Source organism: Penicillium citrinum, assembly GCF_028827155.1.
Source record: "Penicillium citrinum strain IBT 23319 chromosome Unknown utg000005l:1.0-1900146.0:1.0-1900348.0, whole genome shotgun sequence".
NCBI classification, from domain to species: domain Eukaryota; kingdom Fungi; phylum Ascomycota; class Eurotiomycetes; order Eurotiales; family Aspergillaceae; genus Penicillium; species Penicillium citrinum.
This window is the reverse complement of record NW_026622690.1, coordinates 1786444-1799945: the sequence shown is the minus strand read 5'-3', so window position 1 is coordinate 1799945 and position 13502 is coordinate 1786444. Positions and strand designations below refer to the sequence as shown.

The 13502-nt window shown below is 48.5% G+C and overlaps 6 protein-coding genes across 6 annotated transcripts; 4 read left to right on the top strand and 2 right to left on the bottom strand.

Annotated features, from left to right (window-relative positions):
- Positions 1–21: 21 nt before the first annotated feature.
- Positions 22–1483, top strand: N7469_006505 (thiolase family protein; the record flags this gene model as incomplete). The annotated part of the gene is made up of 3 exons (XM_056645423.1): positions 22–174; positions 257–1201; positions 1283–1483. 3 exons carry the CDS (start codon positions 22–24, stop codon positions 1481–1483), a joined length of 1299 nt encoding a protein of 432 aa, XP_056500661.1.
- A 550-nt stretch (positions 1484–2033) lies between these two features.
- On the top strand, positions 2034–4435 carry N7469_006504 (uncharacterized protein; the record flags this gene model as incomplete). The annotated part of the gene is made up of 5 exons (XM_056645422.1): positions 2034–2141; positions 2200–3114; positions 3190–3373; positions 3430–4176; positions 4230–4435. 5 exons carry the CDS (start codon positions 2034–2036, stop codon positions 4433–4435), a joined length of 2160 nt encoding a protein of 719 aa, XP_056500660.1.
- Positions 4436–4553: 118 nt separating this feature from the next.
- N7469_006503 (chitobiosyldiphosphodolichol beta-1,4 mannosyltransferase) lies at positions 4554–6079 on the bottom strand (the record flags this gene model as incomplete). Its single annotated transcript, XM_056645421.1, has 3 exons — positions 4554–5495; positions 5575–5771; positions 5860–6079. The coding sequence occupies 3 exons, from the start codon at positions 6077–6079 to the stop codon at positions 4554–4556; spliced, it is 1359 nt and encodes a 452-aa protein (XP_056500659.1).
- A 452-nt stretch (positions 6080–6531) lies between these two features.
- N7469_006502 (metal cation transporter MSC2) lies at positions 6532–9380 on the top strand (the record flags this gene model as incomplete). The annotated part of the gene is made up of 5 exons (XM_056645420.1): positions 6532–6971; positions 7025–7768; positions 7798–8205; positions 8263–8481; positions 8531–9380. 5 exons carry the CDS (start codon positions 6532–6534, stop codon positions 9378–9380), a joined length of 2661 nt encoding a protein of 886 aa, XP_056500658.1.
- A 631-nt stretch (positions 9381–10011) lies between these two features.
- N7469_006501 (Zn(II)2Cys6 transcription factor domain-containing protein) lies at positions 10012–11264 on the bottom strand (the record flags this gene model as incomplete). The annotated part of the gene is made up of 2 exons (XM_056645419.1): positions 10012–11121; positions 11196–11264. 2 exons carry the CDS (start codon positions 11262–11264, stop codon positions 10012–10014), a joined length of 1179 nt encoding a protein of 392 aa, XP_056500657.1.
- Positions 11265–12093: 829 nt separating this feature from the next.
- Positions 12094–13078, top strand: N7469_006500 (RTA1 domain-containing protein; the record flags this gene model as incomplete). The annotated part of the gene is made up of 3 exons (XM_056645418.1): positions 12094–12806; positions 12862–12936; positions 12988–13078. 3 exons carry the CDS (start codon positions 12094–12096, stop codon positions 13076–13078), a joined length of 879 nt encoding a protein of 292 aa, XP_056500656.1.
- Between the last annotated feature and the right edge of the window lie 424 nt (positions 13079–13502).

Here is a 13502-nt window from a genome sequence, read left to right as displayed (position 1 = left end):
TTCATTTCATTCATATTCACCATGATTACTGCCCCCAGAATGTCTACACGTCTCTCAGTACGGTCTGCTCTCCCCGCATTCCGCGGTCAGAGGCAGTTTAGCTCCGCTCGCCCGTCATTCAAGGAAATCCAAGAAGCGTACATTCTCAGTGCTGCTCGTACACCAACTACTAAGGTGAGTGAAGAGTTATGGTGTCTTTTGCGGCTCCTCAATCTTTCTATGCGATAAGTGATAGTCGCTCATCAATCGGAATTAGTTCAATGGTTCATTTGCTTCCGTTTCCGCACCCCAACTCGGAGCGGTCGCCATCAAGTCCGCTCTCAGCAAGAGCAACGTCCCTGTGGATAAGATCACGGATGTATATATGGGAAATGTGCTTCAGGGTTCAGTTGGCCAAGCTCCTGCTCGTCAGGCATCTATCTTCGCGGGTTTGCCTTCAACGGTGGAGGCCATGACCGTTAACAAGGTGTGCGCATCAGGCCTGAAAGCAGTTGCGTTGGCAGCCCAGAATATCCAATTAGGTCTGGCTGAGGCCCAGGTTGCTGGTGGTATGGAGAATATGACCCGTGTGCCCTACTACATGCCCCGATCAAGTCAGCTGCCCCCCTTTGGTGAGATTAAGCTGGAGGATGGCCTGATCAAGGATGGCCTCTGGGATGTGTATAATCAATTCCACATGGGAATCTGCGCCGAGCAGACCGCAAAAAAATACGAAGTCTCGCGCGAGGATCAGGATCAATACGCTATCCGTTCCTACGAACGTGCCCAGGCAGCTTGGAAGGAGAATAAGTTCGCCGATGAAATTGCTCCTGTTACTGTCAAGGGAAAGAAGGGTGACACCGTCATTGAACGCGATGAAGGCTTTGAGAACCTCCGGGCCGACAAGCTGACCACCTTGAAGCCCGCTTTCCTGCGCGATGGTACGGGTACCGTTACTGCGGGAAATGCCTCGACCATGAACGACGGCGCATCAGCGCTGGTCCTTGCTAACAAGGAAATTGCGCGCGAATTTGGCACTGGTGGCCGAGCACTGGCTCGCATTGTCTCTACAGCTGATGCCGCCATCGATCCTGTTGACTTCCCCGTCGCCCCAGCCAAGGCTGTCCCCATCGCGTTGGAGCGGGCCGGTATCACCAAGGATCAAGTTGCCGTGTGGGAGTTCAACGAGGCTTTCGCCGCTGTCATCAAAGCCAATGAGAAGGTAAGCTAATCATCTTTGACTTACTTGGTTGGCTATTCTTCTAGTCATTTGCAGATCATGGCTAATGCATATCCCCTATAGATCCTCGGTCTCCAGAATGCCAATGTGAACATGCTCGGCGGTGCCATCTCCTTGGGCCATGCTCTCGGAAGCTCTGGCTCTCGTATCCTCGTCACTCTGCTCCATCAACTGCAGCCCGGCGAGTACGGTGTGGCAGCTATCTGCAACGGCGGTGGTGCTGCTAGTGCCATGGTCGTGCAGAAGCTGGATCGCGTCGACTAATTTGCCAGCGATGTACAATGTCTTAATGATACCCTTTAACACCAGCGCTCACCTATGAAGTTACAATGGAAATATGGTGCTCAATTAGTACGAGTAACTACTCTTTTACCTATACATGTTACTAGGTAGTAACAGTCAACGTGGTGGCACTCAGATTATATACCACTTCATGAAGTAAATAAATCAGTCCGTAAATGCCACTCTTCCAATTGAAACTATGCACTAGAGAGATTCTTCCACCCTTCTCACTCATTCAAGTTCGTAATTGGAACCCATACTTCAATTTATTACTAGAAGTAATTTCAATAATGATGTTGCCAAATCTAAAAAGTACCTACTTTGCAAAGAGAATAGGTATTCTCTTTGCAATTGTTGAATGTTGAACATTTCTGAATGCTTTCGCTGTTAAGAATTGCGCTAGTCCCGATTCGGACAGCTCCCCAGCATCGCGGGTCCATCACCAAACAATTCCATCCATTTACACCTTTGCTTTCTTCATTTCAAATAACGAACATGCTGACTAGGGACTTGTGATATTGGATATTGCAAGATGCTCACCCCTATTGAGCTACAGCTACTTCCATCATGCTTTGAAGCTCTCTCCTGGTCACCTGACGGAGAGCTGGCCGTGGCTGCAGGAGAGAATGTCCAGATTTTAGTGCGTGCAATAACCTTGTCCTACGCGTATAGTCTGTTCTAACAATAAAAAAAATAAGACGCCGAAAACTATACGAACAGGACCAGATGCTCAAGGGAAAGATGCATGGGATATCACTCGCATCCGTGTCAACACCTTCACCAATGCTGAATGGCCACCGATCTCTCCTCAAAACCGAGATGATTTCTCACTGGCCGCAGAGCAGTCAACAAGTACCGTTGTTGGCTTAGCATGGTCTCCTGTAGGCCTGGCTCGGTTCCGTCGTAGTGTCCTGGCCGTCTTGACATCGGGCCTGGTACTCTCTTTATGGGAACCCATCGGCCCCAAAGCGATATGGACCAGGGTCGCGATTGTCAATCATGCACTTCATCCCAATCCCTCAACACCTGGTATGCTGACTGGAGAACCACTTCGAAAAGCAAATATTCGGTCATTCAATTGGTGTTCGCCTTTGAAGATTCCTCAACAGCCCGAATATTCTGATCAGGTGCTAGAACCCGAAAGCCGATGGGGTATTCACCTAATGGCTGTTGCGAATGATGCCAATGAGCTCATTCTGCTGCAAATTCGCAGACTTCCAAATTTACCATCACCAGTTCGATCTTATCGTGCTGAGAAATTGTGCAATCTTCAACTGAGCCAGGAGAATACCACTCCCAATGCTTCGCCAGGGTCCATTCTTCAAAAGACACTTCAGCTGAAGGCTCGTATCTTATCACTCTCGACTGGACCTTGGACATTTGCGCAAAACACCGAAGAAGAGGGAGTTCACTCTGCCACATCAGTGCTTGCCGCTGCATATGCAAAACAATTATATTTCCTAAAGATAACCGCCACATTGAGAAAGGTGATGGATGGCTTAGGTTCTCCGCAATACCAAGTTGCTGCTGAATTTGTACATCATCCCTTGTCTCGTTTTTCACCAAAATGGGCACATTGCCAGGTTGAAGGCCCACTCAGGTGGATTCATTCGGTGCGTCTTGTCCTATTATATTATCCTAATGCTTCCATGCCTCCCAAAAAGCCAAAGTCGCTGACTTGATTCTAGAGCAATTCTTCGAGGGTGGCGCTGGTGTCTGGAATCGCGTCCGGATTTCTCACGATATCAATGTCCCGCTTTTTATACCAAAACAATGAAAATAGTACAGAAGAAGTCGAGGTCTGGACAGTCCCGAACTCTTCATTCCCTATTGAAGACGGCGAGCCTCGCAGCGACATGGAACCTATTTCAGGTACGTTCTGAAAACCTAGTTGATGGCAATTAACAATGAATGCTAATGATTCCCAGCCATGGCCGTTTTGACTGATGAGCAAAATGATTCCTGCACTCTCCACTTGGGCACTTCGGCCGCCCTAGGAACCATCATGGGAATTGAAAATCCTGGTTCCAATGGGCTGAGCCTCCCACAGTGGACTAAGACGATCAAAAACGTTCGTGAACAGTATGATCTAGATCGTGACTTGCGGGGACATGTCGGAGTTCGAATTTGGGGCCTAGCTTCTCACCGTGGGACCATGGCCGTGCTTGTCACTCGTCATCCAACAAATATGATTCAGTATAAAGTCGCATCTGATGAGAGAGCGGTTGTGGGCTTTGCGATCGAAGACTCTGGCCAGGTTTCGGATTCCGGTTCACTTTTTGCACCGAATCCAGATAAAAGTATACAGATGGCAGGCAGTGGCAAACAGAAAGCCATTACTTTCTCGCTTTCGCAGTGCGACAAGGAGGATGAGCTAACACAAGAGGATCAAAGTCTAATTTATGCAGCAGCATGCTGCAGTATCGTCGATAAGACCCTTACCTCAACTCATGATCTAGCGCAAAAGGCTCTCGAGCGATTGTCAATCAAGTCAGGTGCCGATTTGAGCGAAGAGATATCGAAATGCGCCAACCAAGCTTCTGAAATAGTGAGCAAATCACTGGATCAGTTCGATCAACCGGGGAGCTATTTGTTTGAGAAGTGTGATATCTGCGATGCTGGAATCCCTTGGGTCTCCTCTACGGAAGCGCAATGTGAGAGTGGGCATCTTTTCAGTATGTGAAGTACACCCCAAGAACTTATTTACGTTGAGCTAACCCTTCGGAAGCACGTTGTGGACTTACCTTTCAGGCAATCCAAGAGCCTGGTATATCTAAATACTGCTCTATCTGCCAGACGGAGTTCGTTGACGAAGAATTGGTGGCACGTCTACGCGAGGAACCACCAAGTCCGGTCTTCATGAGCATTGCCACGGCATTCGATACTTGTCTCTACTGCAACTCCAAGTTTAAAGGAACCTACCTGAAGCAGTAGCCAATGTTGCCACGACCAAACCATCTGAAGATCGTACGAGATATGTATGGGAAGCAGTAATTGTAAGAAGATGCTGCCTTGGCGGAATGGGAAATCTATTTGCTGAATTGAGCTTTTGCTAGGTCAGGCCAAATAATGTCCCGGCAATTGGGTTCCATTCATCGTCCCATCGGCGAAGGCTTTCTTTCTGAGCACCTCCTCGAAGCTTGGCCAGTTTTTGATCATCACCGAATAAGTCTACCAACCGCTCCATTAATTCAGTTGCGCTACCAAATCCCATTCCATTCACGCCTTCAGTCACCAACTCAGGCCATGCCTCAAATTGACTCCACCCGACAACCGGTAGACCAGCACCGAACATGTCGACAACTTTCATTGGGAGATCTACGCCACTACTGCTTGTATGCAGACTGACCCCTAGGGATGCTGATGCAAGCAGACGAGCATAATCGGAAACTGTCAACCATGCTGTACGGATAGTCACCTTGTGAAGCTTGCCGGAAGTCTCAAGAGCTGCAATCTTCTCCAGATACATCTGCTTTTGTGGGCCCTTCCCAGTAATTATGGCAAGAATATGTGGCAGATATGGCAGAGTGAGAGCCTGTTCCGAGTATTGCAGCAAAGCATCTATGAGGATCGAGAAATCTTCGTCCGGTGTCCAGGAAGTGGAGCTGACAAGGACTCGGAGTTTCCCAGTGTCTAGCAAGGAACGCACATCTTTTGTCTCGGGTATGGAGGCAAGGAACTCGTCACGAGCTTTCGAATCAGCAATGAATTGGAAGTGGCTCGCTGGACGATCATGCAGTGGTAGGATAGGCGCTTGAAGTTGGAAATCCTTTTTGAGGACTGATCGCATGGCTTCAGTTACGCATAGATGGGCCGAAGCCATTTTGCAGAATTTCTTCTCATACCAATTTGATAGCTTAACGAGTGGGTGAGCTGGACCAAGCTTCAGTGCTAGAATGGAATATCCAAAATTATGCCAATCAATCACCAAGCGAGTTTGTCGTAGGAAGCAAGATATGGAGGATACTGCAAGTGTGGGAATTGAAGGCGGGTTCTAGAAGACTCCTGGTCAGCGGATGTTCAGACAGCACAGATATAGTTTGGGATCGTTGTTTCCTTGAAGATCAACCTACCTGGACGAGAAGCCATCGAGCTGGGGCAGTAGAATACGCCAGGCATTTCCAAAGAGATATCATTTGGAAAAGCACCTTCAGTGGGCCGTAGATGGTAAACAAGAGCTTGTTGCTCGTTTGGAGACATACGGGGTGAGGGGACAGAGGGACAATCGAAATATTTGGATGCGATTCAATTTCAGGATGAGGGTCAGACTCTAAATTTTGGAGAAAATTGGATACAAATGTCAGCCTTGCTGTTATACGTTGTAGTACTGCTATAGAGAGGGTACTCTCCAAGCTCACCTCTATAACCGATAATCACCACCCGTCCACCATTCTTCGCAATACTCAATGCATGGTATTGCATGCGCGGACTTCGTCCAATGTCCCCTAGAACAAGGATTTGCACGGTATGCTTTGACTTTGAGTCAGACGTCGGCTTATACTGCGACGGAAGAAGCAAAATGACTATTGTCAGGGCAGTTGACAGGCAGAATGCGATGGTAATGAGCGATTCGATCATGGTGACTAGTGTGTAGCTGCTGATCTTCTGCAATTGAGGCGCATTCGACACCTATCTGCGCCTAATCCAGCTCCAATTCATCGAGCTCATCCACTTCACAGAGTTGTGAGAGCGTTGACGGAGGGAAGATGTGCTGTTGTGTTGTTGCGTCGTGGACAGATGCGAGTCGGTGTTCCTTTTTAGGAAAGTACGGGGTTATCGCGATAAGATCACGTGTCTACCCCCCCAAGGTCGCGCCTTCTTCAGATCGATCTGCGACTTCTCCAAAAGTTGAGGACTTCACGTGCTTTACTCTTCTTCTTCTTCTTCTTCTTCTTCCTCATTGACTACACGCCATGCGGTTTGCATCTTCAATCTTCACCCCCACAATCTGAGCTTTGCGGGTACCCCCTCTCCTCCCCTGATCGGCCGTCTCCTATTCCATCTGCGATATACCTCCCCTCTTTACGACAATGTCGACAGGGCTGCCGCCCCTGAATGGGAATTTCACACCGGTCAATGGACACTCATATGGCCATAGTCGGGGTCGGGGACACAATAGATCTCGTTATGCTCAACCTCCACCGACCGCCCTCTCACTCGATTTGTCTAATGCCTCCAAGCCGCCATCTTCAGACTCAGTTGTGACCGACGCCGACACCGTCAATGCCAATGCAAATGACCTATATGGACACGCTCCGACACAGTCCTGGTCTCAACACAATCATTCGCATACTCATAGCCACTCAAATGGCCACGTCCATCCGCATTCGCATTCACACTCGCATTCGTCTGTCCATCATCATCATGCTCATAGCCACAGCATAACGTCAATACATCACGATACACCCCACATTCCTGAAATAAACCCCCAGGCTGCTGCACACAAGCTGGAGAGCAGCGTCAGTCAAGTGTGCGTGGATTTACCGAAACTCGGCATTGAAGTAGTGACTGACCCCATTACAGACATGAAGTACTTGCCGGCGCTCTGATCGCATTGCCTTGGATAGCACTCTCCTGGTATCCACGGATATGCACGCAGCAAAGCAAAAGCGCGCCAGATGGACTGGCTGCCGATAAAACATCAGCCACGACTTTTAAGGGGATTGAACAGGCGGGTCAGAAAGCTTGCGTATTGACCGCTGTCACGCTGCTTCTCTTCGGAGTTGGCCGTCTAGTCCGCTTAAATTATCAAAATGGGAGTTCTTTCTCCCTCACCAAATATCCCGCGCCCTCTGCGCAAAACGCCCAGGCCGCCTTTCTCCAGATTTGCTCAATTGGATTACCCATTTACGCAGAATTGAAGGTGGGAGGTTTCTTGGTCGCATTTGCCCTTCTTCTTGCGACAGCTACCGGCCTACCTAGCCTTGTAGCTTCTGATTCACGCATGGTAGCCCACGAGCGTTACGGGCGGAAGATCTTCACGCTTGCAGTATTAGGAACCGCTATCATCTTGAGTTATCTTGGCCTGAACAACGCCTGGGGTACATGGCCATTGACCGGTTATCTGGCCCTGCTACTATCTATTTTTGTCATTTCCCCTCCATTCCCTGTTCTGCGCCGTCAGGGCCCCATCCAAGAACCGGGCCTTGTAGCCGACTCTATCTCCAAACAGGATCAAGCATCGGGCTCTAATCCATCGGCAGTCGTTATAACGACTGATGCGCCTCTCGCGCTGGTTTCAGGAAGCTCTCTCCTGGTTTTAACCATGTTAATATCTGGGGGGGGTCACCATTCAGTTTAGCAGACTCGTTTTATCTCCTGGTCCCGGCAGGGCTTCTTGCAGCCGCATTGATGGTTTCATCGCCTGCCGGTCTTCGGTCGTCGCAAAAATTTGGCCTTGCGGTGAGCACTGGAGCTGCAAGTCTCCTTTGTTCTCCGCATATTCGTGATGATATTGTGATGGTCTATGCAGCGCGCTGTCTTCTAGCTCTGGTTTCCTTCTTTGCTGCCAGAATGGACGATAAAAAATTGCGTGTAGACGCCCATTCACACAGTCATACACACCATCATCATCATAACCACTCCCATGAATCTACAGAGGTCTCGGTGGTGACAAAATGGCTTCTTCGTCGTAGCGAGACCTATCCACTACTATATAGCATCCTCAAGGAGAAAGACTCTCGAAGTATTTTCTACTTCATGTGGTGAGTTTCGGTCTAGTTTCCTCCTCTGTGTGTGTACATTCCTCTGACATATTACAGTCTTAACTTCAGCTTTATGCTCGTCCAGTTATCGTATGGTTTCATGACTGGCTCCCTTGGATTGCTTAGTGACAGTATTCATATGTTCTTTGACTGCCTTGCGCTGGTTGTGGGATTGTGTGCCGCCGTGATGAGCAAATGGCCTCCTAACGCTCGATTTCCATATGGCTACGGCAAAGTTGATACTTTGTCTGGATTTGCCAATGGAATTTTTCTGATGTAAGAATCGTCTGACGGGCTACAGGACTCAAATGCTAATTCCCAACAGGATCATCAGTGTTGAAATCATCTACGAGGCGGTAGAGCGCTTGTCGTCCGGAAGCGAAATGCACCGCATTGGTGAGCTGTTGGTTGTCAGTATTGCTGGTTTGCTTGTAAATTTGGTTGGAATTTTCAGCTTCGAGCACGGTCACCACCACCACGGTCACGACCATGGGCATGATCACTCCCATGGCAATGAAAACATGCACGGCATATTCTTGCACATTCTTGCCGACACACTTGGCTCAGTGGCTGTGGTGATATCGACGATTCTGGTACACTACTCAGGTTGGTCTGGGTACGACCCATTAGCCTCGTGTTTTATCGCCATCCTCATTTTCGCTTCTGCTGTTCCTCTTGTCAGTAGTACCGCTAAAACCCTATTGCTGACACTGCCTGCGGACACGGAGTATAATGTTCGTGAGACCTTGGCTGGTGTGAGTACTCTACGTGGTGTGGTTAGCTACACAGTACCAAAATTCTGGCTTGACGATACTGGCTCATCGTCCAGCCATTCTCATTCTCATGGCCATGACCATGACCACTCCGGGGGCTGCGAAAGTCATCAGGATCATTCCCATCAGCATGATCAAGGGCACGGTCATAATCACAGTCACAGCCATGCACACAGCCATGACCATGCCCATCATGATCACGATCATGATCACGATCATGAACGGAAGAACCAAAAGGTTTTCGGGGTAATTCACGTCGTTGCATCCCGAGGGTCCGATCTTGAAGACGTCCGCCAGCGAACAGTGGACTACCTTCGCGAGCAGGACATGGATATTGTCGTCCAGGTCGAGCGCGATGGCGATGGTCGGTGCTGGTGTGGCGGTGGGACCAAGTCTTCTTAGGATATAAATACAGCTTACTAGTAACTATCTCAATATCATATGCCCGTGGTGGCTATGCACAATATTTTCACTTCGGTGTAGTACTAACAGCGAAATGTAGTATTCGTCTACAGGATAGTAACCCAAAATTGTAATCTGGCAATATTCAGTCCTGAGTGTTGTATCGTGCATTTCGTTTCTCATGGTCAGCTCTATTTCTAGCACCATTTTTGAAAGTAGATGTCAGTGTTCAATTCGATTTTTCCCTTCAAAATAAAGACTTCACAGCAGTTTGAAGGAATGCTAATGCCGTGAATGACTGGCATAAAGCCGGCAAAGCTTTTGAGATTTTTGTATCGCAAAATGTCACCCAAGCCCATGCTGCTTCACGAGTTGGTCCCACCAAATCCTTGATGGCCGAGAATATCCCATTATTATTGCTCGACAAGAAAATTCGAGCAATGTGGCCGCCATTCAGTGCAAAAGGCAATTCATCGGGATGCATTTGCGAGGTTACAATTGCAGCGATATACAGCCCATCTGTGTCGACGAGATGGCAATTGAGTCGCTTTTGTCATCATCTTGCTGGGCTCTAGCTTATTACAGCTCTTTCATCGTATATTTCGCGGTCGTCAATTTGATTCCGTATCAATCACAGCCCCATCTTCTTTCGAGGCCAAATCAATGAATCGGCCCAGCGAGCATCAACAGGATATAATACGCGAAGTAGTTCCGAGACTAACGCCCGGCCAGAGTCACGAGCCCACCATCTTTGACCATCTAGCTCGCCTAACAAGACACCCCAATGCATAAGGATAAGCAGAGCCAGTGGTTGCCGACGCTGCACATTGTCCACGAACTCCTTGTCCACGGCAGCTAACCATGCAAGCACATTTCCCGGGTCCTGATAATTAGTGAATAAGGTAAAGCAATGGCGGAGATGCGCGAGAACATCACTGTTGATGCGATATTGCTCAGTATCAATGCTGGCTAAAGTTTCGTCATTCAGCCTGACCAAGCGATCGAGCGCTACCGTTGTCTCTGCGTCAAGCCCTGTAAGATCCGAATGCCCCATTTTTGATTGACTGGAAAAAAGGTTTAATTTGATCCATGAACGGCCAATGTGAATGATCTTTCGAACACCTTGTAAAAGTTGAAAGACCGTGACAATGTTTTCAGTCATGTTCGCACTTTCATCACGCGCGCCTGTCGCCCGTGGGAGAGCAATGCCAATCACGGTGGTAACAATCGATTGCGCTAGGACGGCCTCGCAGTTTTGCGGGGTGAGGTTATCGATAGCGACCCGGAATGGTGCAAAGGTGAGATTATGATATTGCAGGGCAGTATCGACATAAGCCAAGGATGTCGGAGCTTCAACGGTTGTAGCAATGTGCAACGAAGCGACTGCCAATATCCCATTCATCAGGAAATCATATTGCAGGGCCAGACGTGGAATCGCGATCTGCCAGACTTCAAACTCAGAAGATCCCGTACTTAGAGTCCGAAAAGTATCGGTGGAAAACTGATGCATCAGCTCCAGATCTCGGACTGTGGAGATAGACGAAGGAGTGGAAGCGGCGGGACTGATGGGTGCGAAAGGTCGAGGAGTCGCAGGATCGCAAGTCGATATAGATGTGCTTGGTCGAGCTGTCGCGCCAGGGATAGAAGTACCCGACTGGCTTTCCCGTGGGGGTGCTTTCAAATATGTACATTGTAGCTCTCTTGAGACACAATTGGAGCAGGGAGGGCCTTTCTCGTCGCACTGCAGCTGTCAGGACTTTTGCGGGGAAGAGAATTGATAGAGTGGAGTTCTTGTAGTACGGACTCAAGACTCACCTTGACGCGGCGCCGCTTACACTGATCACAACCATTGCGCGACTTGGTATGCGTGCGACGAGGAGCCATGAGACTACTAGCCAGCCCGCATCGGCATTGGGCATTCGATTTATGCTTGAGGTTGAGGTTGAAGATGCAAGTTGATATCAAAAAAGTCCCCAAGGGAAGTCACTTTCCACGTGACATCGCGTCGAAGGAATGCGCCTGCCGTTTTGAGGCATTGCAGCTCGGCCTTTGCGCCTTCCTGGTTTTGTTAACTCCGAATGGTGTTTTTCTTTTTTGGGAAATTCGCAAACATTTGAGAACTTCTTCTTTTCAACCTCTTCTTGAGAAGCAGTCAGGAGTGAACCTGTAAACCAGTTCAATATGGAGTACTCCGGATTTATTCATGACATATATGTATGTATGTATAGGAAATGCCCCTGATCAATGCTACTGACTTGATCCACCAGGGTTTTTCAAACTTGCCATGCATCTGCATTTCCCCGATTCGTCTATCTCTAAACGAATCCTCCGGAGTGGATCACATCTTGCGTTGAGTCTGGAAACGAAGTGGCGCACGAGAACGAGAACGAATGCGAGAGACTGGATCCGCCAATAATCATCTCTCTCTAGACGGCCGTTGATATTGGCGGCTCCACTGCTCGGCGGCATGGCGCATTTTCCTTGTTACTTGTTCTCCACGTCAGACGGCCCCCGAGGGTTCAAAGCAAGCGAAATGATGGTACATCTTAAATACTTTCCGTCAGCATCGTACCGTGTTGAGATTGGAGGTCTTGGAGTTCTTGGGGCTCTTGGGGTTTATACATAGTCAGCACCGGGGAGTGAATTATTCTTCTTGTCATTTCCTCTTCCACTATAGCATAATTGCTCGGACAACTGCTCACCCATCTTCGCCATGCCGAGCTACGCTGAATGCTTCGAAGTGAGCGAATACTGTCCCGTGGAGGCAACAACCTACGGCTACTATCCTAACTTCGGTGGTAATGTCTTTTTCACCGTATTCTTTGGTGTTCTGGGAATTTGTCAACTCGGGCTGGGTGTCTATTTTCGGACATGGACATTCATGATTGCGCTCGGAATAGGTGCTCTGATGGAAATGGCAGGCTACATTGGACGAGTTTTGATGAATGATAATCCATGGAGTGCACCAGCCTTCAAACTCCAGATTGTGTGTCTGGTACTGGCTCCAACCTTCGTGGCCGCAGGTATCTACTTGACTCTCAAACATATTGTCCTTGCTCTCGGCCCCCAGCACTCCAAACTCAAGCCACGTCTCTTTACATGGATTTTCATCGGATGCGATGTGGGATCGCTACTTTTGCAGGCTGCAGGAGGTGGTGTTGCTGCTGCGGCAGGAAATACCGACCAAGATATGCTGAAAGCAGGTGACGATATCATTATCGCCGGTATCGCATTTCAGGTTGCAACCATGGCCGTCTGTGGTTGTGTTGCGCTGCATTTCTTCTGGACCGTCAACCGCCACGGTCATGGATTGGACGGCGAGAAGGCTCTTGACTCGACCACCTCTATTCCTCGCAGTCGCATGCAAATCATTCTCGGTGCTGAGATCTTTGCGTATTTCACGGTTTTGATTAGATGCATTTATCGGTACGTGTCAGCACAATATCTCGTCATCTACTATGCTAATATTCATTTGCTTTAGTATTCCCGAGATGGCTGGTGGCTGGGGTAATCCCCTTATGCAAAAGGAAGACGAGTTCCTTGTTCTGGACGGAATGTGAGTTAGTCCCAAACTTGCCCCTCCGGAGCGTTTACTGACCAGTTCTAGGATGATTGCTTTGGCCTGCTTGTCTTTTACTCTCTTTCACCCAGGCCTTTTCCTTCCTTCCATGCGTACGGGATACAAGAACCGTGGGTGACTGGCATGAGTCGGCTCTATCGAATATCTCAAACATTCCTTTACATTTCATCTAATAGACTTTGAGCGCACCGCATGCAAACTATTTCATCAAGCCCTGATAAATGGGTATATGACTACTAATGACCCAGCCATTCCATCCAAATATTTGACTTTTCTCTTCACACTACGCTTGGCCTGTCATTCTTGTAAGAGCCGATTCACAACAAAAGTATCAAATACTAGTAGATAAATTTTATGCCAGACTATACTTGAACTCCAACCATACCACGACGGAAAATGCCCAGTCCAAGAATGGATGTAGATAATACCTTCCACCTTTCATGTCGTCTTAATACCGCTCGCTCTATCATGCAATAAGAGCACACCAGTACAACAAAACCTGGAAACACCAGGACCAAGACGCAGCGAAAAAAAAAAGAGAG